General features: G+C 51.8%; 1 protein-coding gene across 5 annotated transcripts in view; it reads right to left on the minus strand.

Annotated features, from left to right (window-relative positions):
• Positions 1-640: 640 nt before the first annotated feature.
• MSRA (methionine sulfoxide reductase A) overlaps positions 641-24,017 on the minus strand; it is a 376,536-nt gene continuing 353,159 nt past the window's right edge. For all 5 annotated transcript variants that reach the window (XM_055428054.2, XM_088837820.1, XM_055428052.2 and 2 more), the window contains one exon: positions 641-1,410. In XM_055428054.2, coding sequence (XP_055284029.1) covers positions 1,246-1,410 — 165 coding nt within the window. In that variant the 3' untranslated portion in view covers positions 641-1,245. The remainder of the gene's footprint in view (positions 1,411-24,017) is intronic.

Raw genomic sequence — 24,017 nt, forward strand, 5'->3', positions numbered from 1 at the left:
GGATACCCACTCTACACAGGCATTCTTGATGCATTTAGGGTACAGCCAAATTCCAAGAGAAACAGGTTCCATCCAAGGGGAACCGTGTTACATTTCTTCATCCACCTCCTAACCCCAGAATGCCGTTCTCCCCCCCAACCTGTGTGTTCATTTCTCGTTGGTATCATTCAGAGTATTCAGTCCTCAATGTACATGGCACCACCTCCCCTGACCCGCCTAGCTAAAACAGCTCTAAACACAGCTCCACAGCCCCCAGGCCCAACTTACTAGCTTATCTGATTTGCCATCTCCCTATCATTTGTGAGGACCAGAAATCATCTTTCTTATTCACGGGTTTACCTGTTTATTGCATATGTCCTCCACCCCTTGTCCTCAATAAAGACTCTTACGGGCAGGGATTCCATGTATCTGCTCTCTACCTGGAACAGCCCCTGGTGTGATGACTCTAATAGGCGGAGGGAAACAGCCATTATTACTAAAGTTGCAAGGAGCTAGAGCTGCACATGTTTAGAGTCTAAAGACTGCAGTCAGGTTTCCCATGTGGGGGAAAATGATTCTTAGCCTTTGAGTGCTCTAAAATTTATCTCATAATACTGAGAAGTATCCTACCTAAACAAGCAAATGACAGATGAGACATCAGTTTGTATTAGCAGACTGTAGACCTTTATTAGAGCAAGCATAGCTATGAGCAAAGCGTTAAAATTTATCAAGCTAACTCACGGCTTTTCCCTGCCATGAGGAGGGTGAAAGAGAGAGAGAAAGCCCCTTATACATGTGTATGATCAGTTGAGCAAAGTATTTCAGTGAACGATTCATTGAGGCTACAAACGTTTGCAAACTTTAAGGCACTGAAGGGCAGGAGGGCTTTTGAGGGGGGCTGGCTGTGGTGAAGAAGCCCTGACCTCTCCCCCTCAACACATATTCTCCCAGCTCGGTTCCCTGACGTCCAGGGCAGGCACCCAAGCACAAAAAAGGTGAACACTGATTATTCATTATCCTCATTCAGACATCAAATGATCCAAAAATTTTCACCGTGGGCTCCTCCCACCATAACTTATTAGAAGATAAATTACATGTTATCAACTTGCCACGGGACTTCATGTAAATTACCCCTTAATAAACCAGATTTTTATGAATGCCTTAGTGCACTTCAAAAAAAGCCCCTGGCGTGAAGCACAAAAGAACTCCCCGATTTGTTGGAAGCATTTTTGTTGTGACCTCGAGGGCTGACCACGTGGGGAGAAATTACTTTTTAATACCCAGGGGACAGGACACTCCGGTGCCCCCGAGACCGCAGTACCCGTCGGGGTTCTTGCTCAGGTACTGCTGGTGGTAATCCTCCGCGTAGTAAAAGGTCTGTCCCTCCCGGATGTCCGTGGTGATCTGGCCGAAACCATGCTCCAACAGAACCTGTGGGGAGAAAGGCGCCATCAGGACCAGATGCCTGCCGGGGATCCTGGGAAGGAGGAGGGGCGGGGTCGGGGCGGGAGGGGCGGGGTCGGGGCGGGAGGGGCGGGGTCGGGGCGGGAAGGGCAGACACGTGGCCGCAGGGGCAAGGGTGAGCAGTGGTGCTTGGGGTCTGCGCTCAGCCGCTTCCCCGCTGGGTTATCCTGAGCAAGCATCTCCCTCCCTGTGCCTCAGGGATCTGGGGTTTAATTTGTTTTCTGATTCTGAAATTTACACTCTACCCTCTATGCTAGCTCTGCCCCCCAGGGTGTTGGGAGCCCTCGTGTGGGCCCTCTGGCTGTCCTGGGGAGGAGGGGTCCCTGAGGGGACTCACTGCGGCTGCAGTGGGAGGGGGTGGCAGTGTGGCCCCTCTGCCAGTGCACGGGATGGACAGAGCATGCCCCCCTCGCTGGTTGTGGCTCTGGGCAGCAGGGACCCCCGCCGGGACGCCCTGGAAGGCAGGGGCCACCTGGAGTCTGGGCTCTGGCCCTCCAGTCTGGAGCCTGGGGAGTGAAGTCAGGGGAGGATGCGGCCTGAGGGCCTGGTGGGCTCCTCACTGCCCTCTGTGACCCAGTTTAAGGCCTGGTGGCACCTGCTGCCAGGGAGAGGAACACAGTAAACACCAGTGGGGGAGGAGAGCCCAGCTATTTGGGGCAGGAGACGGATTAAGAAATAGACATTGTTCCCCGTGGATCTCTGCCTGTTTCCTCTTCCTTCTGGATTTCAGCAGTGCCCTAGTTCTTTCTTGGTACAGGCTGCTTGGGGTCTCTGAGTTCAAGGCCACAGAGATGAGACCTGGGTTCACACATTCCATTTTGGACGGGGTGCGAGGCAGAATTCCAGCTTGTGTCTTTAGGAGGTAAGAGATCAGGATCTGACTGTTGTTGGTCCATTTAAGATGAAGTTGTCGAATTGGCCCAGCACGGGAAATCCAATTTAATTTTTGGCATGAGTCACTGAAGGGCTTCCCTGGTGGCTCAGACGGTAAAAAATCCGTCTGCCATGCAGGAGATGCAGGTTCGGCCCCTGGGTTGGGAAGATCCCCTGGAGGAGGGCATGGCAACCCACTCCAGTATTCTTGCCTGGAGAATCCCATGGACAGAGGAGCCTGGCGGGTTACAGTCCATAGGGTCGCCCAGAGTTGGACACAACTGAAGCGACTTAGCAAGCATGCATGAGTCACTGAGGCATTCTTCCCTGAGAGCCTTCACCTTTCTGCTGGATCTCTTGCCAGTCCTGTGAGCCAGAATGAGGCCAACAGAGGATCTGATGCCGGGCAGGTGCAGGAGGTAATGGAAGGGGCCTCACCAAGGCTTGCGGTTTGGACCCCGCAGCTCAGAGGCAGGCAGTTTCCTTCTAAGGGTTAGAAAGGAAAATGGGGAGCCATTCTGACTTTGGGGCAATCTTTTGTAAATGAGCAATTATCGAGGGTTTACCACGTGCCACACTGTGTTAATTTCAGCTTCACAACAGCCATCTGAAGGAAGTAACTATTACTATTGTCGGTATTTAAGTGTGTGTCCAGTACTGCGCTTTGGCCCCTGATGTCCTCAGCTTGTGCTGCTATTGCACAGGCTGCAAATTGAAGGTGAAAGTGTTAGTCACTCAGTTGTGTCCAACTCTTTGTGACCCTATGGACTGTAGCCCACCAGGCACCTCTGTCCATGGGATCCTCCAGGCAAGAATACTGGAGTGGGTTGCCATTCCCTTCTCCAGGGATCTTCCTGACCCAGGAACTGCACTCAGGCCTCCTGCAGTAGCATGCAGATTCTTTACCACCTGAGCCACCAGGGAAGCCATGGCTGCAAGAGCGGACCTGGGGCTCCGTCAGCTCCTCCTAAGAACCGTGGGCTCTTGTGCTGAGGACAATTACACTCATCGCAGTGATTCTCGCAATTTCTGTCACTTTTTGGCATCCCCAGATCCAGAGGTTCTGTTCCCTGACCTTCAATCCAACAGCCTTTCAGATCATTCTGGAGGCACCAAATTCTCTTCGTAAAAACACCCCCCTTAAAATATCTCAAACATGTTCTGTTTCTGTGGCGAACCCCAGCCAGTGAGCATGGCCTTTGGTGCCAGAACAGTTTGCCGGAACCAAAACCTCCCTGCGCATCAAGACCAGGGTACTGGTTAACCAGCCTGGTCAGACTTCCAGGCAAGAGCAGCCTCGTCGTGAGCGCAAAGCACAGTGGTGCCCCGCCCACCGTGTGTGGCGCCAGGCGTTCACTTCCACGGTCACTAAGGTTTGTGTGAAGAAGGACCACCAACGGGCGGCTGGCTTTGCAGCATGAGGTGGCTGTGGCCAGGGAACACTCGGGGATGGGGTGCGTGCTGTGCTCGGACGCCACTGGAGAGCTGGTGAAAGAGAAAGGTGCGGGGCTGGGGCCTGACAAGCCTGGCCCAAGTCCAGAGAGCCAGAGAGCTTCTCGGACTGACTTCAAATGTTGATGCTCATGTCCTGTCTCTTGTAGCCGGAGCCAAGTACCAATCAAAGGTTGGACTCTGAGGGTGCCAGACTCAGGAGCAGAGTTCACGCCCTCGCCAGTCTGAAGCTCAGCCACAATGGCCGGATTTAGATGCGGGGACCCTGGTCCCCACTCAGGAGGTCCTAAGCTCCAACACGAGTCCCCATGTGCCGAGATGACCTTAAATTCTGACCTGGATGGGCCGCTCCGGATGAGAGTCGGCTTGCTCTGAGATCTCAGACCCGGGCTGTCCCCGCTCACTCCCCTCCCTGGCTCATCCTCTCTGCGGGTCACCTCTTCACTCCCACCTACCCGGCGTGGACCCCTCTCCCTCACAGACGGCCACCCTCCTGGTGCAAACAAGGCCAACCTTCATCAGGCCCTGGAGCTCACAGCCGCCCGCTCTCTGAGCGACCCTGACCCACCGCCGCCCAGACCGCAGAGGCCTTCAGGAGCCGCGGGGAGCGGGTGTGGGGCGGGGGCCGGCAGTACCAAGCTCCGCCACAAGATGGCAGACACCACTCTCACTTGAGAGGAGAACCGGAGAATAAATGGCGAGGAAAACGCACCGGAGACAGAACCGCACGCGGCCCTCCTGCACTTCCTGCTAGACTAGGACATCCTGGCCACGGCTGCTCTGGGGTGCAGGTCAGCCCCGTGCACTGGGCCAGCGGCCCCTGGGCTGAAGCCTCACTTAGCACAGGGCGATCTTCAACCTGCATCTGAAACTGGGGAGTGAGGACAAAATTGCACAAAAGACATGGGCTGGAAAGACAGAGGAAGTAGGAAAACGAGAAACCCTGCCTCGTCCCCGTTTTCCCTCCTTCCCAGAGCCCTGGCCCTCTGCTTCCTCAGCTGCATCCTTAACAAGAGCAAGTCACTGCCCCCAGCCCCTCCCAGGGTCTGCCTCATCTGAGGGGTACACACACACACACGGACACAGACACACACACAGACACACACACAGATACACAAACGCACACGGACACACACACGGACACACACGCACGCACCCTAGAGCATAGTCAGTGTGCTCTGATGAGCGTCCAAGGTCAGGCGCAGAGGGCACCCGGCACCCTGGCACGTGCTGACTTCGTGGCAGGCCTGGCCCACTTTCCCATCAACGCCCCGCCTGGGGGAAAGGGGCCCACCATCTCGCCCTCGGTAGGCAGGCCTCCACCTCCACTCCCTCCCACGCACGCCCTACTTCTGTGGCTGCGCCGCCGGTCTCTGGGGGGCAGGAAAAAGAGGTTGCAGGGGGTGCTCAGAGAGCTGGGGCAGAGCTCCCTGCCCACAGCGGGCGGCTCCGGCCCCAGCCTGCAGAGGAGGTGGCTGGGCTTTCCCTTACAGATGTTCTGCCTGTGGGAGTGTCCCGGGCCCGACCTATCTTTCCAGGGCTGCCGGCAGGAAGCCTTTCTTTTAACAAAATGAGCGAACACAAGACCACTCTGCTTCTGCAACCTACTAACAAGCTCAGCATCAGCTCTGACTCGCCCAGCGTCTGGGGCTACTCGGCCTATTGTGAGGGAAAGACAGACTGACGCCACCCTGAATGCCTGCCTGGAGGATCCACAGGCCGGGCCTGACCAGGACAGATACAGAGGCAGAGAAGCGGCCTCAGTCCTGAGTGCCTGTACTCAGCGTCTCCAAAGGGCTTCTCCACACACTCTAGCCCACAAAGAGGAAACAATTACTTCTATTATTTCTCAGGGGAGGACATTAAAGCCCAGGGAGAGGGAAGGCTTGTCCACAGCCACTCACAGCTGAGCTCTGATGAGAACCTATTGTTGTTCAGTCGGGAAGTTGTGTCTGACTCTTTGCGATTCCAGGGACTGCAGCACACCAGGCTTCCCTGTCCCTCACCATCTCTCGGAGTTTGCCCAAGTTCATATGCATTGAATCAGTGATGCCAGCCAACCATCTCATTTTCTGTCTCCCCCTTCTCCTCCTCCTCTCAATCTTTCCCACCATCAGGGTATTTTCCAGTGAGCCAGCTGTTTGAATCAGGTGGCCAAAGTATTATAGCTTCAGCTTCAGCCAAAGTATTGCAGCTTCAGTATTTTGGAATACTCCTTCCAAAGAGTATTCAGGGTTGATTCAGATGAGAACCTGTCCCCTGACTATTTCCAGCACTGCTGCAAGAACCCCTCAGCCAGATGAAAGTGCTACCCCAACCCCTTAGGAATTATTTTAAAATCTCCAAGAGACCTAGGCGCCCATACTTGGATCACATCCCCCCACCCTGCTCACATTCCTGCGACTCAAAAACATGCAACATATTTCTCGGTCATCTCACTTATTTTATTTTAATTGTGGTAAAATCCACATAACTTCAAGTTCTCCATATTAACCATTTTTAGGTGTATCTTAATTTCAATCACAGTTTAAAGACCCAGTGAGAAATGGCTCTGTTGTCAGTGAGAAAGTCCCCAGGAAGGGAAGCAGGTACCTGCAGTCCAAACCTCATCAGACGCATGTGTTTTAAGGCCTCGCGAAGCCTGATCCAAGCAAACCCCACCGCCTCCACCCACCAGAGGAATTCAGCCAGCCACGTGTTCGGTTTTGATGTAGTTATTTGGAACATGTAAGCGTGTTTCATGTTATGATCATTTTCAAAAGATATTTTCATGGGAAGAAATTAGAAGTGAAATCAGTTTTTGATACTGAGCTCACAGGAAATTAGGGGCTGACTTTTAACAAATCAACCAGAGACTGCTGCCTAAGGCCAGTCAGCTCTGCCTTAGATAGAGAGAAAGGCTCTGGGCGGGGACCCGAGAGACGCAGAGGCCGGCCTGAACTCCGCCCTCTAGTGGCGGCAGGGAGCATGTACAGGCACAGCCCCTCCTCAGTTCCTACTTTCTTTTCTGACCGGAGAACCCTTCGGTTTCTTCCAGATCTCATTCCATCGAATCCTATGCTGTGTTTTCATCCTGCTCACACATGCGCGCACACACACCATGCACGTTTAATAAGCTCAGTCAATGCCAATGCCCAAGTCAGCAGTTTTATTCCACCGGCAGCTTCGGGCTGGCCAGATCGCCATCCACCAAAACTTTGGGGGAAAGGATATAAAGTGACTGGCACGGCTTTTAAATAAAACTACTATGAAGAAAAACACCATCTCTTCTGAACTGAGCAGAGGCACGCCTGTTTGCGGTTCAGCACCGCACAAGTGCAGGTACACGTGGGGAGCAGGTGAGCCGTTGCCCATAGCGGCTCAGCTTCATCCACAAGGAGGACGGGGCAGGCTGACCGCCTCCAACATCAGAGGACCCTGGAGTGACAGGGGCTCTGGGTCCCGGAACCACGGACACCCCCATCCGTCAGTGACCGTCAGCACTGGCAAGGGCAAGTGGAAGATCCTCGGACAGCAACGACGCACCGCGGACAAGGAGGAGGCTCCACAGGGCTGAAGCCTTCATGAGACCCGGTCAGAGCTGCCCTGACCCTTCCGGGCTCCAGGAAACGAAGGGAGTCACAGGAGACCAAGAGGTGACACAATCAGATCTAATTCGGTCCACGTGCCAAACCCGCTTACGCAAATGGTGGCCTCTGGATGGAAGGACTCTGGCTTCTTAGAACAGCTGCCCCATACCCGTGCTCTCTCCTTCTCTAGACTTTGCAGCTGGGTCGCGGTGTTTGTGATTTCATTACCTAGTCCTCTCTGCCCCCCTCACCCTCGAGGTGAACCACGAGTGTCTTCTGACTGGCAAGGAGGTTTTACTTGGTTTGCGACACAAACCAAGAGCGCTATGAGCTGAGTTCAGTCTCTGCGGAGGTGGGTGTAGGGAAGGAGTTCAGTTTAGCCAGGAAGGATTCAAAGCTTTCCCCTTCGACCTCAGAGAGTCGACAATGGTGAGAAGTGCAAAATCCGGCCACCTCCCCAGACCTACTGAATCAGGATCTGTGTCTTAAAATCCTCTCCAGGTGATCCATGTGCATAGACTTGAAAACGTCTACTCTAGAGGACAAGCTGGGCGGACTGTGTTCATGGTCACCAGTGTCACTCCTGATGCCAGGCTGCCCATGTGACTTTCTCTGGTCACCAGGGTGCGAGTGGACGGGACCCTTGTCATCTGTGGACACAAGCCCTCCAGCACCGGCGTGAGCTAGAGGGCATGGCGCCCCACTCCAGTACTCTTGCCTGGAGAATCCCATGGATGGCGGAGCCTGGCGGGCTACAGCCCATGTGGTCCCGAAGAGTCGGACACGAATGAGCGACTCACAGCTTCACTTCCGCTCGGCCACAGCAGCCAGCACTGCTGCAGCTGGCCCTGGTGTGAGGACAGTGGCCGCCTGGAGCAGAGCCCCCACAGAACATCTCATTTCCTCTATCATGGACCCTGGTCTTCCCAGGTTTGCGGTGTGAGGCTGAAAGATCCAGGAAGACAGACACGCAAGCCCATCGTGTGACTTTCCCGCAAATAAAGTTTTTGAAACTCTCCAATTTCACTTAATAAACTAATTTCAGCGATCGTGGTGTGGTGGACTCTGCCAGACACTGGGAACAGAGAGGTGAACAAGACGATCTCCAGAACGGGGATCAGGACAGGCATGAGAGCAATTACACTCTTAAGAGCCCTCTATGTACGCAGTAGATGCTGGCGGGGCAGGACTGAGGAGGAAAAGTTCCCTGAGTTCAAGGAGATTATGGTTTAGACAGGGGCGAGGATGGGATGGCGGGGTGCGGAGCAGTGGTGAACGCCCCTCACGGTGAAAAGGCGGGAGCCCCGCCCACAGGCTCGGGAGTGCGGAGGACCACCCGCCGCCACCAAGACGCCAGGGTTCTGCTAGAGGGGGCGCGAAGACAGAGGGAAGAACATGCTAGCGTACTAGAGGTGCAGAGTCTACTGCGGCCGTGGAGGGGGGCAGAACCAACCCACTGCGAAAGGGCTCCTGAAGGAGTGGAGGCTGACATGGGACTCTTTCGACCACGGTTGAGAGCACAGTGATGTGTCTGCTCCACGTGCATGGAGGGAGGGGTCATGAAGCTTACCTGAAGGGTGCTGGAGGGCCTGGCTGGGGTGGGAGGAATCTGAACGGGACTCAGCTGAACAGCTGCTGCTGCTGCTGCTAAGTCACTTCAGTCGTGTCCGACTCTTTGTGACCCCACTGACGGCAGCCCACCAGGCTCCCCCGTCCCTGGGATTCTCCAGGCAAGAACACTGGAGTGGGTCAGGAAGAGACAAAAGCAGACTGGGGGGGTGGGGAGGGAGGGATATCCCTGGTAGCCCAGTGGCTAAGGCTCTGCTCTTCCAATGCTGGGGCCCAGGTTCAATCCCTGGTCAGGGAACTAGATCTTGGATGCTACAATTAAAGATCCCACATGCTGCAACTAAGACCCCACACGGACAATTAAATAAATAAATATTTTCTAAAACTGTCTTTTAAAAAAGCAGACAGAGAAAGAGACCTTCAGAGCCATCGAGTTTATGGTCTACATTTTTCCGTTTGCTCCCATTTAAGGTAACTCAGCCACTTTCTCTCTGTCCATCCACTGCCCTGTGATCACAGACATGCAGGTACGCTGCAGGATGAAGGGATTCACTTGAACCCAGGCAAAGCTGCCAGATGCCTCTGAGGTTCACCTGGCTGGCTGCAGCCATGGCTTCAAGGCAAACTGAGCCAAGGTGGGGAAGGAGGTGGCTATTTATTTTTCCACAACTCCACTGTCATCCTTCACCTCCCGGCACCTTACAAATTCCAAGCACCATTTCCTGGCTCCTTCCTTCTTCTTTACTTTGTGCATTGAAAGGAGGAGCCACATAGCAGGTTGGACTGGGAACAGTCCTGGCGTGGAAAGGGAAGGCTGAGTTGAGCACTCAGGCTGCAAACCCAGGGAGGAGCCCAGAGCTGTGCAGCTGAAATCTGCCCCGGCCCACTGGCTCTGGTTTCAGCAGTGCCTCCTCCACCCATGAGCTTGCTGTTCAGTCGCTCAGCTGTGTCTGACTCTTTGCAACCCCAAGGACTGCAGCACATCAGGCTTCCCTGTCCATCACCAACTCCCAGAGTCTGCTCAAACTCATGTCCATTGAGTCGGTGATGCCATCTCACCATATTATCCTCTGTCACCCTCTTCTCTTGCCTTCAATCTTTCCCAGCATCAGCGTCTTTTCTGATGAATAGGCTCTTCGCATCAGGTGGCCAAAGGATTGGAGCTTCAGCTTCAACATCAGTCCTTTCAGTGAATATTCAGGGTTGATTTCCTTTAGGATTGAGTGGTTGGATCTCCTTGCAGTCCAAGGGAACTCTCAAGAGTCTTCTCCAACACCACAGCTCGAAAGCATCAATTCTTTGGCGCTCAGCCTTCTTTATGGTCCAACTCTCACACCAGTACGTGACCACTGGAAAAACCATAGCTTTGATTATATAAACCTTTGTCAGCAAAGTGATGTCTCTGCTTTTTAACATGCTGTCTCGGTTGGTCATAGTTTTTCTTCCAAGCAGCAAGTGTCTCTTAATTTCATGGCTGCAGTCACCGTCTGCAGTGATTTTGGAGCCCCCCAAAAATAAAGTCTGTCACTGTTTCCATCGTTTCTCCCCGTTTGCCATGAAGTGATGGGACCAGATGCCATGTTCTTAGTTTTTTGAATATTGAGTTTTAAGCCTGCTTTTTCAGTCTCCTCTTTCACCTGTGAGGTCACTGACATCAATCACACATTCAATGACTGCTGGTTTCTCTTTCCTTTTGAATCTGCTGGGTTCAAAAAGGAATTCAAGTGACTTTCCCTATATGAGTTTTCCTTTCATGGCTTTTCATTTTACAGGAAATGGATCTCTGTCCCTCTCCTTTCTGTCTCTCCTCTGAATCTCTCTCTCTCTCTCTCCCCCGAATATATCTCTAAGGGTTATCATCTGCTTTTTCATATCTGAACTCAATTAACGACAACCTCTGTTTTTGTTACATCCTTAGTGTTTGGTTTACAAAAGCATCCACTTGTCACTTTTCAGGGAAGTCAAGGACACTGGCTTTTACCTTGTAGATGAAATGCAAATTTCATTAAAAGGAAAGATCCTTCATTCTGAAAGGTTGAATAGAAAAGAACTTAAAGCAAAATGCCAGCTGCTTAAGTTTAGAACACTGAGTTCAGCAAAGCAGAGGGACTTTTCTGCGTACCACCGTTTCTCGTTTATGTATGAGCTTCAGGGATTCAGAGTGACAGGAAAGAATATTCATCCCAGTTTGCACTGCAGACAGTTCAGCCAACCACCCTTATTTGCCCAGGACCAGGGGTCTCTGGGCTTCCCTGACGGCTCAGTGGTAAAGAAGCCACCTGTCAACGCAGGAGACGTGGGTTCCATCCCTGGGTCGGGAAGATCCCCAGGAGAAGGAAATGGCAACCCACTCCAGTATTCTTGTCTGAACAGAGGAGCCTGGCAGGGTCCATGAGGTCGCAAAGAGGCAGACACAACTTAGCACTAATCAACCAACCAACCAACCAGGGGCTCCTCAGACTGTGGGGTTGTCAGTGCTAAAACTAGAAAAGTCTAGGGTCAGCTGGGCTGGCTGGTCACTAGGATTACACAATGTGTAAAGAAATGTGTGTCGATTATGCCGCAGGCACTGGGCAGCTTGTGGGCCTCTGTTTCCCCAATTGCAAAGCAAGAGGATTTAACTCGGGGATGATCCTCCTGTCACCACTGGTCTGTCTTTGAGTCGTGTGTTCCTGAGCCTTTTCTAAACTGGGCTTCCTCTTGTTCATTTTGAAGTTGACATCTTCGTGGTTTTCAGCGTAGTCTCAGAGCTGTGCAGCATGACCAGTGTTTTTCAGTTCTGTTCTTCAGACTGGACAATTCCAATTACCTCAGCTTCATTCGTTCGTTCTCTCTTCTGCCAACTCAGCCCCTCTCGTGATTTCTTTTTCTGCTTAAGGTATCATACCTCTGAATTTCTACTTCGTTCTCTTTTCAATATAATTTCTATCTCCTTGTTAACATTCTTTATTTGGTGAGTACCGGTCTTATATTTTCCTTTCCTCTTTTTTCCCCCAAATTATATTGATTTAGTTGTGGCTGTGCTGGGTCTCCACCGCCGTCTGGACTTTCCTCCAGCTGCGGCGAGCAGGAGCCTGTTCTCTGGTAGTGCTGTGCAGGCGTCGCACTGCGGCGCTCTCTCCTGAGCACAGGCTCAGTAGCTGTGGTACTCAGGCTTAGTGGCTCCGAGGTACGTGGGCTCTTCCTGTGTCAGGAATTGAACTCATGTCTTCTGCCTTGGCAGGCAGATTCTTTACCACTGAGCCACAGGGAGGTCCTGCTTTCATTCTCTAGTCATGGTTTCCTTAGGCCTTTGAGCACATTTATAACGGCGAGTTTAAAGTCTTTGTCCAGTGACTCTTGCTTCCATGTTTCTTTGTCCCATAATTTTTTCCTGAAAACTAGCCATTTACATCAATATAGTGGTAACTGAAAATCAGACGACCCTCGCTCTGGGTTTGCTGCTGCTGCAGCTGTTCGTTTGTCCACTGACTTCTTAGACTTAATGATTGGGCCCAGGGTTCCTTACGTGTTGGGAAGCGACGAGGTGTCTACCCTTTGGGCCTGCGTGTGTGTTGCAGCAAACACAGCTTCGACATGACAGTGGTTTTAAGTTCTGCCTTTTTTCTCTCTCCCTTTCTCGTAGGGCTTTGAGGTCAGCCAGAGGCGACTGAGCAGGGCCTTCTCAGATGCATACACACCACGGTCTGGCCATCCATTCCACAACTGAAGGACATCTGGGTTGTTTTCAGTTCGGGGCTATCATAAATAATGCTGCTCCTGACATTCGAGCATAGGTTTTGTATTACCGTAAGTCTGCATTCTCTTAGGTATTGTAAAAACCCATGAGTGGGCGGGACTGCTGGGTCATGTGGCAAGTGTACACTGAACTTGATGAGAAAGTCCCAAAGGGCTTTCCGGACTGGCCGCACCATTCTGCACTCCCACCAGCACTGTCTGCTGCTTGGCATCTTGTCAGCACCTGGCACTGCCATTACTTTTTAATTTAGCCATCCTGACTGGTGGGTGTCAGGTCTTCCAGTGCAGATGTAATCGGCATTTCCCTAATGACCAATAACAGTAAGCATATTTTAATGTCCTTATCTGCCTGCTGTATATCTTCTGTGGTGAAGTGTCTGTTACAATCTTTTACCCATTTTTTAAACTGATTTATTTGTTCCTGTTGTTGAGTTTTGAGGATGCTTTATATATTCCAGTGCTAAGTCCTGATTTCAGGTGCACAACCTCTGCCCTGAGACTCTGCTCTGCTCCCATTGCGTGTCTCGGCTCTCTGTCTGTAAGGTGCTGTTTCACATTTTATTTGCATATGGCGTCTATATCTCTATATAAGTATATATCCACATATGCCCACACAGCTCCTCAAGCAATTTTCTTTTTTAATTTAGGGCCTATTCTGTCCTTCTGATGGCACTGTACAAGGTTCCAGGGAACCACAACTGACTCACATATGGCCTCAGCAACTGGTGAACCTTCATTTTTAAGAAATTTGTCTTAGGTTGGATTAAATTAAGAAATACGTAAAAATGACTGCATGTAATAAATCAGCTTTGTTTGTATAAAATTATTTGTTCAGACAAACAGTTGAAACACATTCATTATGACTTTATAAAAGCTACTAATTACCATCAGGAAATCTTTTCTCTATTCATAGTCAGAAATATTATGGAGCCCCTTGCCAAAAGTAGCATATATTCTGAAAGAATGCAGTTCGCATTAAAAGATTTCTGCTGCAATTTTAAATGGATACTCCTGGATCCTCAGCTCATGAAACGTGATGAAAGCCAAGTCATGTTCTCTTCAAAGACAAGTACACTCACTCTGCACAGCTCAGCACACACCTTTTCCCTACTGAGGAGTGGCATCCATGCAAAAGCTCGGAAGAATGTTTCACATCACTGTGGTATGACTATCTATCTGCAGAACCGCTGGAAGAATCTTCTCAAACACAGAGAAAATTAACTTTTCAACAGTAACTTAAAAAGCAATTGCAATTTCTTAAAATCCTCTTACATTGAGTTTAAAAAAAATGAGACTTAGCAATTTTATTGTTTTTTTATTCACTGATTAAGACAATAAAAGTTGTGCTCATTTCAATATTAAGAAATTAAAACCTCCCTTGAGACTTTCTCTGCCCTGGAGTAGGTTACATCTGTCAACTGCAAACAGGCTGGCCAGCTTGCAAGCAGAAATTCTCCCCAGGGCTGCAATATGTATAACTTCGCACTGTATTGTCTAGGGCTAAGAATGAGATGATTGGGCTTTTTTTTTTTTTATTATCAAAGGAAACTAAAAATAGGACTATGAAGTAAAATAAAAGCTCTAAGAGGAAATGCATTTAAGATATATTTTACTTTAATGCTTTTGCTTCCAGCCTCGCATGGCAGAGAATATATGAGGATGCTAAAGAAAGAAAGAAAAGAAGATTTTGTTGGTTTCCTCTAAGGCTTAAAGTTGACACAGTGCAAGTAAATGGGAGGATGGCCCTCAGAAGGCTGTTCCCTGTGACACTGTCGGTGTGCAGTCCAGAAGCTGGAGGTGATGCGCCTACGCTGTCTCCGAGTTTCCGGCAACTGCATCTCAACCTCTAAGCTGCCATCATGGGCGGACCCTTGCCTCCTCAGTGCTCCTAATTGCTAACACAGCCACAAAGGAACAAATGACTCCTGAGTGCAGATAAGACGGAGGGGTCTGGATTAATGAAGACTCTGTTCAGGCTGTTTAAGCTTCTTAGCAGTGAAGTACAGTCAGGGTTGCTTTTCTTTTTCTTTTTTCAAAAGAAGAAAGGAAGGGAGAGAAGGAGAGAGTAAAGAAACAGAAACATCAAAAGAAGAGAAGGAATCCAAAAGAGGCTGTGAGTGTTCTCTGCCAAAGCATAATTTTCATTTTCTTTAAGGCTTAGAAGCAGTGGGAGAACTGGAACTCCCTTGAGAGAAGATGGCAGGAACAGAAGCTGGTTATACAACTTCAGCGTGGTAGCACCACCACAGATCAGCTGACATGCTTTCCAGGGAGGGTCATCTGAGCCCATGTTACCCGGAGGTGAGACTGCAGGCTGTGTGTTTAAAGCGGCACTCTGTATCCCAAGTATCAAAACTTCTTGATAATATCTCAGGGGTTCTCAAGTAGATCATTTTATGTAAACGAGAGTGACAAGAAGGCTCTGAATTCTACTCTTGGCTCAACCAAACCACGTGACCTTGAGGCCTGGCCATCTCTTCTGCAAAATGGGGATGAAGTGATCCCCCTTTGAGGAATGGATGAGGTTACACATTCCTTTCCAGCAGCACTGTTGATATGCGCTGAGTTACTCTGAAGGTGTTACGATCTTTTGGGGAGTGTGCTGCCGTCCATGGGCTCGCAAAGAGTCAGACACGACTTAGCGACTGAACAACAACAACATAATCTTTCTTGGGGCCCGTGGCATGTCCCACTGGGGAAAGCGGTAGGATTATGCCCGGAGGAGGTGGGGAACCGGAGCCTATCACGAGGTCTCATCTCACTCTTTCCTCGTCAGACACATCTGACGCGTGACTTCACGTTTTACATGCCACACGGGTTTTCGGTACTTGGGAGGCAGCCCAGGAACCAGACTTCCTGCACCAGAGTGCTGGGGCTCCGTTCACGCACGAGCATTGAGCATTGCCATGGGACACCATGCAGGACACTGGCAGTGCCCCCTGGGGAGAACCTGGACACGGGTCTCGGGGGATAATCTCTTTCCCTCTGATTTTCTCAAAGAAGAAATATCTTGATGAAAGTCTATGAAGACCCTGCAGAAAATCCTGTGTTTCTGGCAGGCAAGGAAAAGAATGTGGACGTAAGGGGCAGGGCAGAGATGAAAAGGAGCTGGCAGTTGACATGCCTGGAGCCCTTACTCTGGGCAAGGCACCATCCTGCATGGGTTACATGTGCCATCCTCATAACAGCCCCTCGGACTCAGCACAGAGAAGAGGGAGGGACCAGGATTCAAACCCAGACAGTCCCACTCCTAAGTCCCTGCTCTTAACCACTCACTGTGGCTGCCGTCTTATGAACTAAAACGTATTTCAGGTCCATTGACAATATACCATGGTACAATATTTATATTGTCTGTTTTCAACATGATGGAAGAAATTAAACTTCATCTAAAAACTTGGTGTTGGAGAAGACTCTTGAGAGTCCCTTGGATAACAAGGAGATCAAACCAGCCAATCCTGAAGGAAATCAGTTCCAATATTCATTGGAAAGACTGATGCTGAAGCTCTAATACTTTTGCCACCTGATGGGAAGAGCCGACTCATCTGAAAAATGACCCTGATGCTGGGAAAGACTGAAGGCAAAAGAAGGCGGTGACCGAGGATGAGATGGTTGGATGGTGTCACTGACTCAATGAACATGAGTTTGAGCAAACTCCAGGAGACGGTGAAGGACAGGGAAACCTGGTGTGCTGTATAGTTCATGGAGTTGCAAAGAGTCAGGCACGACTTACCAACTGAACAACAGCAACGAAAAAACACTTGGATTTTAAACAATATGTTCCCCTTTGAATATCACTGTAAAGATGTAAGTTAGGGACTGGTCCAGTTTATGTCTGATCTTCATGATCCTGAGAACCTCGCTTTTGATACTTCTGCTCCCAGAGACGTGGCCATTTATCTCTGGCTTTTAAGTCCTGTCATTAAACTAGCTCCCTGCCTGTGACGACACAGATTGTCTGCCACACTGCTCCTCTCATCATCACCCCCGAAACAGAGCTTGTTAGTGTGTCCACTGCTTCGGAGAAAGAATTTTTGTTATCTATCGGCTCTTTTTTTACAATCATTAATCCACTCAAAGAACCTCTGCATGACCAGAGTAGCTTAAAGATTTAGGGGATCCTTGGCAAAACTGCCAGAATCAATATCGGATCTGGATTCAGAATGCAATCACCACAGGAGACAGAAGAGGCATAAAATAGAAGTGCAACGAGCGTGCAAGAATTCTGATAGAAAGACAAAACCATCCTACACTCCAGGTGCTGTGCTGTGTAGACCACTTGTACTTTGGGGGAGCCAGACCCTTCTCTTGCTTACTGCATCCCGCCACGCACCCTCGACACACCACACCCCAAACTGGAGTCTTTCTTTTCTGTCTCCCAAGGTCGTTCGTCTTCTCCTGCTCGCTCTCTCTGAATTCCCGACAGAAGCAGCCACCTCTTCCCCAAACTTTACTTCTCACTGCCATTGCCAACTCTCCCCTTGCAAATCACGCTCATCCAGCAAGCCCTGACACTGTCCTGAACGCAGCGCGAGCCCGCCCTGTCGTCATCAACGCTTCCCAGGCGGCGGCGGCGCCAACCTCTGCCTGCACTGTCACCACAGCACACCCTCTCCCGCGCTGCCCCCGCCGCCCCAGGCCTGCTGACTCAGGCCGCGATCCTCGACTTTATCCCCTGCCCCTATCTGGAGCTGAGGGGAACTGGTGAAAGGCTGGAGATGGTATGTCAACCTTCACATTGTGAAATACACGGCTCCGCTGCATTCACCAACCACACAAAGAAAATGTCACATGTGACAAGGCAGGACTCAAGGCAGGACTCAGCATGAATCCCACCTTGGCTCCTTGAACTGGATGTGTTTCAAGGAGTTCTCAGCTGGCCGCAAAAGTAGGTCCAAACAAGATGTTTCAAAGGGATAAAGAGAGCCCCTGTATGCTGCAAAAAAATCAAAGGAACAAGCGCAGAGCAGGGGAGACACGGCTCACATGCGGAAAAGAAATGACACATTCTTGTGTTTGGGAGTATGATGTCAGCTTAACTGATGCCAAGAGGGAAAAGTGGGCGCCTTGAATATAAGTAAGCAACGTCTAGTGGCCAGTGTGGAGGAGAGAGGGCCGACACGCCCTGGTTGTGCTGTCGGATCTGCCGTCTGGCCTTCCTGAGATAAGTTCCAGCTTGCCTGCTCCCAGGCACCCCATGCCACCTCTCTGCTTTCTGTCCCCTTCACTTCCTATCAGGCTACCCCCACTTACCCACGTGACCTGGCCAGGTCCCCTATCCTGTCTGTACCTCAATGTCCTCATCTCTAAAAATACAAAGGACAATGTCACCTCGTAGAGGTGTTTGCTGGACATTCACAAACTGTCTCATTTTCCAGATGGATGACAGAGGCTCAGAGAGGTTAAGGAACTTGCCCAAGGTCAAGGTCACACAGCTGACAAGCTACCATGACTGTTCGGTACCGTACTTGGCCCACCGGCTGGACTTTCTCTAGCTGCCCTGCCTGACACAAATGGATGAATCTTGTTTCCAGTCCCAGCCTGGCCCACAGGCACCAGACTGTTCCTGTCACTTCACAAAGAATGGGATACAGTGAACATTGTTAACGTTTCTCCTCCATACCGTGAAAAGGCAGGGAACTTGGCCCTTCATCCCACGGCAAACACTGCAGATGGCTGCCCTCTGTCACCCTCTGTCCCTTACAAGCCATCGTGCGTACGTGTGTGCTCACGTGTGTGCACGCATGTGTGCTCAGTTGTGTCCGACTCTGTGTGACCCCCTGACTGAAGCCTGCAGGGCTTCTCTGTCCATGGGATTCTCCAGGCAAGAATACTGGAGTGGGTTGCCATTTCCTCCTCCAGGGGATCTTTCTGACCCAGGGATTGAACCCACATCTCCTGTGTGGCAGGCGGATTCTTTACCCTACATTTCCCTCAGAATTCACCTTTAAATCTCCCCATGCCAGCCCCATTCACATCATTTACTCCAGCGCCCTGATCCCCATCAGGTGGTAAGAATCCGCTCTAAATAGTTAATGGATATTGGGTCCTTGGCGCCCAAGTACCAGGGAAAGAAAAAGTGACAGCCGAGGTGTCAGGGTATAAAAAGAAGTAAAAATATGGGGCATGGAACACACAGTTTTATTCTCTCTCTCTTTAAGAATCTGGCACAAAGAGCTCACCTCCTTCCTGCCAGGGATGGAGCAGCAGTGACTTGGCAGCGGTCTCCAGCCAGATGTCACCTCATCTGGTTGCCTTGGCTGCTTAGCTGTTTAGAAAGAGCAGCCCAAACACAGTGCGGGGGGCTCCTGGAGGCCACGGGCAGGAGCGCTGCGGGCTGGGGGTGGCCCTGCTCCTCCGGGCGGGTGGTGGGACACGTTGTCAGCGGGTGGCTCTCCGCTCAGGTGCAGAGGGGGCCTGGGAAGCGCCCGCTGCTCACTGCCCCGGCTCCGTCCTGAGGGTGAGCTGTGTGTCTTGTCCCCGGCACCAGGGCACAGACGTGTCCTGCTGTTTCACAAGGATGACATCCCGAGTGCCTTTGGGGGTGTCCCCAGCCTATGTCCACAGGACTGCGCTCTGGGATACAGACAGAGGGAGCACCTCGGGGCGCAGCCTCCGCTCTGAAGCCCTGCGATGCGGGCGCTGCAGCCTGGCCTCTGTGGGTCTCACCCGGCTGAGCCCGGAGCCTCGCGGGGTGCCCCGGGAAGCAGGCAGGACGCTGGGCAAACACACCAGTGAGGAGTCACTTGGCTGCCGAGTGCAGGAGGGAGAGAGTGGTGTCTGGGGGTGGTCCCGGGCTGTTTCCAGTCTGGTGACCAGACACCAAGGGTCTCAGGTGGAGGGGAAGGGCCCAGGGACCAAGGGTGTCCTCTGGAATGAGCCCTCTGGCGTCACCCAAACCCCCAGGCAGTTCTTTAGGACAAAGCCACGCTCGGACATGTGTCTGTACACACATCAGCGTGTGGTGGAGGGCGGCATGCAGTAGGCCCTGCCAAGCGGCCCATTTTGGTCACCATCTGCCGCGGAGAGCCCCAGCACCTGTCGGAAACAGCTGCAGACGGCAGATCGGAGGTGAGGGAGGGGAGCGGCCCCACCCCGACGACTGATCGCAGGGAGCGCGGCCTGTCCCCGCAGAAACGCCAACTGCTCACTTGGAAGCCCATCCCAGTTCGGAGGGGATGTGATGGCACCACGCGCTGTTCATCGCTTCCTTGCGTGGGCAGGACAGAAGGAGCACCAGTGTCCTTCCTCCCCAGCACCGGGGGTGACTGCCGCTTGTCACGGGGGCCGAGGGAAAAACGCATTCAGGATTCCTGTTGGGAAGAGAGAACTTCTAGGGGCGACTCTCCCCTGGGGCTGTGAGCGCAAGACTCCCATGCGAGGGTCTCTGCCTCTCTGCCTGCGAGGGAGAGCAGTGACACTCCACTCTCCCGGCCCCGTTGGCAGGGAGACGTCCCCTCTCTGTCAGGGGGGCTGCAGTGAGCCAAGAGCTGGGATGAGGAACGTCAGAGGGGGACACGGTCCGGGGCTGAGTCCTCTGAAGCATCTTCTTTCAGGCACACCAAGTGAACTTCAGTAAGATGAAATGAAAACCTTTACTATGATCACCAAAAAGCCTTCCAAAGTGAGTTATGCACTCCCCTGCCGACCATGCCTTTAAGTCTGTTACATCTTAGCTGATTGATCGCAAAAGACCCTGATGTGGGAAAGACTGAAGGCAAAAGAGGAAGGGGGCGAGAGAGGATGAGCTGGTTGGACGGCATCACTGACTCGATGGACGTGAGCTTGGGCAACCTCTGGGAGACGGTGAAGGACAGAGGAGCCTGGCGTGCTGCAGTCCACGGGGTTGCAGAGAGTCGGACACGACTGAACAACAACAGCGTGTCAAGTGCTGGCCGCTTGCAGCTGCGGCTCAGTGAGTCTGCTGAATCCCGCGAGGCGCCGTCCCGCCCTCTCGTGGCAGGACTTCTTGTTGGCTGGTCCACGTCCTTCTTCTCCGGGACATCACGCAGCGAGGCACCTTGCTTCTGGAATCATCACACCTGCTTCCCCTGGTCTGCCGGCTGGCACTTCTTTCCACTCAGGCTGCTTTCTTTCCATTCAAACTTCCGGAAGCTTCACGGATGCCTTCAGAGGGCCATCCTCAATCCAATCCTGAGACGTCGAGTCGGTGGCTTCTAACTTGTGGGGGGCTGGTAAACAAGATTCTCCAGGTTTCTGTGTAAGGAGGACAAACTCCACAGCCCTGCGGGAAGGGGGGCCCTGGCTCGAGTGCAAGGACCTGGTGACTTGTGGTCGCTCAGAAGCTGTTTCCTCTTGCGGTTTTCAGATACTTGAAACCACTTCATTACTTGGGAGGTACATGCTTCAGCCGTGGGCTCAGGGACCAAGGACATGAAAGGTGTGGTCGGCTCTCTGCTTCTCAGAAACAAAGGGAGGAGGAACACATTCACCCCCCACCTCCCACCCCTAACCCTGCCATTGTCAGGGCCACGCAGGGTACGGAAAACATAGCTCTGGGCTTAAACTCAAGTCGGGAAAATTCCCTACTGACTCATCTTGCAAAGCAAAGTAACAGATTCCACCCCAAGGTAACACTGTGTTATCCTTTGTAGAACAGCTTGGCAATCCACCACGAGACCCTCTGTGGCAGGGTCTCCTTCCCGTTCTGCCCGTTGGCTTTTCACTTTGCTGACTGTGTCTTTGGATGCATGAAAGGTTTAAATCTTGGTGAAGTCCAATTTATTTTTCTTTTGTTGCCTGTGTTTTTGTTGTGACAGCCAAGAAATTATTGCCCAGTCCAATGCAGATCTGCACTAAACCCACTGAAAAAGATCCAATGAAGATTTTCCTCTGTGTTTTCTTTGAAGAGAGAATACTAGGTCTCTAACCCATGTTGAGTTACTTTCTGTATGCCGTGTAAGGGAGCTTCATTCTTTTGCCCTTACATTCAGTCACAGAACTCGATATCCAGTTTTCCCATTGCCCTTGGTTGAAAAGACTGTCCTTTCCCCGTGGTCTTGACACTCAAGTCAAAAGTCAATTGACCAGACGTGTGACGGTCCAGCCTTCCTTTCCAATTCTGTTGCACACCCTTTTCAGTCTGCTGCCACATCAGTATCGTGGCTGCCCCCAAAGGCTGACAACGGCCCGTCCCCAACATCTTCCAACCAGATCACTACTGCCTCCGGGCCACCGCCCCCCAAAAGCGGCTGCACTATTCAAAGTCAGCACAGATAACAGCATTCTCTCTCTGTTCTCCCACGTCTGTTCCCACTCCTGGTTTCCCTTCCTCGGTTCCGATACCAGCCACACAAGGAAAAACCTTCCTGTCAGCCCCAGCTCCAGCTCTCAGGAGCTGTTTATCATCACTACCCCCACACACAGACAGAACAGGCCACGGCCCTCCCCATCTTACCTCTGATTTTCCCCTTCAATCTATCTTCTCCTTTCTGTTCTCTCCAGGGCTGCCTTAATCCAGGCTCTCTCTCATCACTTTTCACCCATCACCATCTCCTGCTTCCAGACCCCCTCAGCCAGCCCAGCCCCGACACTTCCTCTGGAGGCATCATGGAACAGGTCAGTCTGATATGGTCTCTGCTGCTCGGAGTTCCTCAAAGATGCCCCATCTAGGAAGGCAGTCTATCACCTCTCCACCCTACACACACACACACACACACACACACACACACACTCACACACACAGCCTCAGATACACCGGAACTCTAGCTCAATTCAGTCACTCAGTTGTGTCCAACTCTTTGTGACGCCAGGCCTCCCTGTCACACCGGAACCCCCGCTGTCCTTAAATATCCTGTTTTTGGTTGAAATATTTATCTGCCCCGGGTCTTAGTTGCAGCACACAGGCTCTCTGATCTTTAGTTGCGGTATGTGAGATCTAGTTCTCCGCCCAGAGATCAAGCTTGGGTACCCCGCGTGGGGAGCGTGGGGTCTGGGGTCTCAGCACACCCGGGCTCTCCCCTCCTGTCTTTGGTCAGGAGAGTCTGTGCTCCAAACAGTTCACCTTATTGCTCCAAACCAGGTCAGACATCGCCTCCTTTGTGACAAGTTCTGGACCATCCCCCAAAACCATCAGGGTGAAGCAGAATTTCACCTTCATACATAGGTGATTTATCAGCGTGGTTTACTAGCTGCAACCATGATGACAGTAATAATCTCCGTTCCTCCACCACTACCAGCCCCATCTCCGCAGGGACATACTGCAGTCCTGCCTGTTCCAACACTAGGGGGACGCCTGTAGACCACCTGTCCCAGGAAGGCCTCGCTGGTTTCTTTTCTCGTCCCTTTCTTTCCTGGACGGTGAGAGACGCGAGGATGGGGATTGCCTTGTCTTCATCTCTGAAGCTACAGCACAAGGTCTGACACGCAGCAGATGCTAAGACTCCTTTGCTTAAAAAAAAAAAAAGGGGGGGGGGAATGACTTCAAGTGCCCACTTTCAAGTTTTGCAGCCCATGGAGTATTCCACTGCTGGGGCAGTGGCTCACATCCTCCGTGCAAACGGGCAGCTCATTAGTCCCGAGGCTGGCAGCAGATCTGCTGAGCCGAGCTCAGTTCCCAGGCTTTCTCCCAGAGCCGGCTCTTCACCTGAGCTGGAGCCCACCACAACCGACGCCCTGTGCGGGACTCCTGCCCCAGGATGTGGAGATGCTCCCGCAGCCCTACCCTTTTGAGGGCTATTTTAAAAGCAAATTCAGAAGCGGTGGTGGTGGTATTCTTTCACCTGAAGAACAAGACAACTTCCTTGACATAATAAGGTTAAAAAAAAAAAAAAAGGAAAAACCCCATCCTGCCTTTCCTTTCAGTTGAACTGAAAAAAAAGAAAAAAATCCCCAGTCTTCCTAGTCTCCAGCTGGCAGGCTGCTGGACTCCCGGCTTTCGAGAAGAAGGGGAACGGAAAGATGAGCCCTTGGCAGCTGAGAACTTATTTTTGGCAGAGCAGCTGGTGGAGGACTTGCTGGCAGCGGGTGGCATCTGCCCCCCACAGAGGCAGAGGTGCCAGGGCCATCTTCCCGGCCTGGGCGCCTGGCTCTGATCTTCACAGGGACAGGTTGGACCTTCTGGGGGACCCTCAATGGAGAAAAGGGTAGAGGCTCCCAACAGAGGCTCCAGGGGAAGTTCACTGCTGCTCTCCAAGGAAGTTCCCTTTTAGAACAGGGGAGAAGACCAGCTCTGTCTGGTCTAAACCTGGGACCAGGACAGGCCGGTGGGACCCCATGAAGGCAGGATGCAGCCACTTCATTATAAGCAAGAAATCCTCAGACAGAGGTCCCTGGTGGTGGAATGAGCTGTCTTAGAACTGATTAAATGGCGGCCGGTGGGCTTTCCACTTGCCAGAAATGTTATGAGAGGGATCC

Source organism: Moschus berezovskii, chromosome 7, assembly GCF_049115385.1.
Source record: "Moschus berezovskii isolate FMDL1 chromosome 7, NW_MosBer_1.0, whole genome shotgun sequence".
Classification (NCBI taxonomy): domain Eukaryota; kingdom Metazoa; phylum Chordata; class Mammalia; order Artiodactyla; family Moschidae; genus Moschus; species Moschus berezovskii.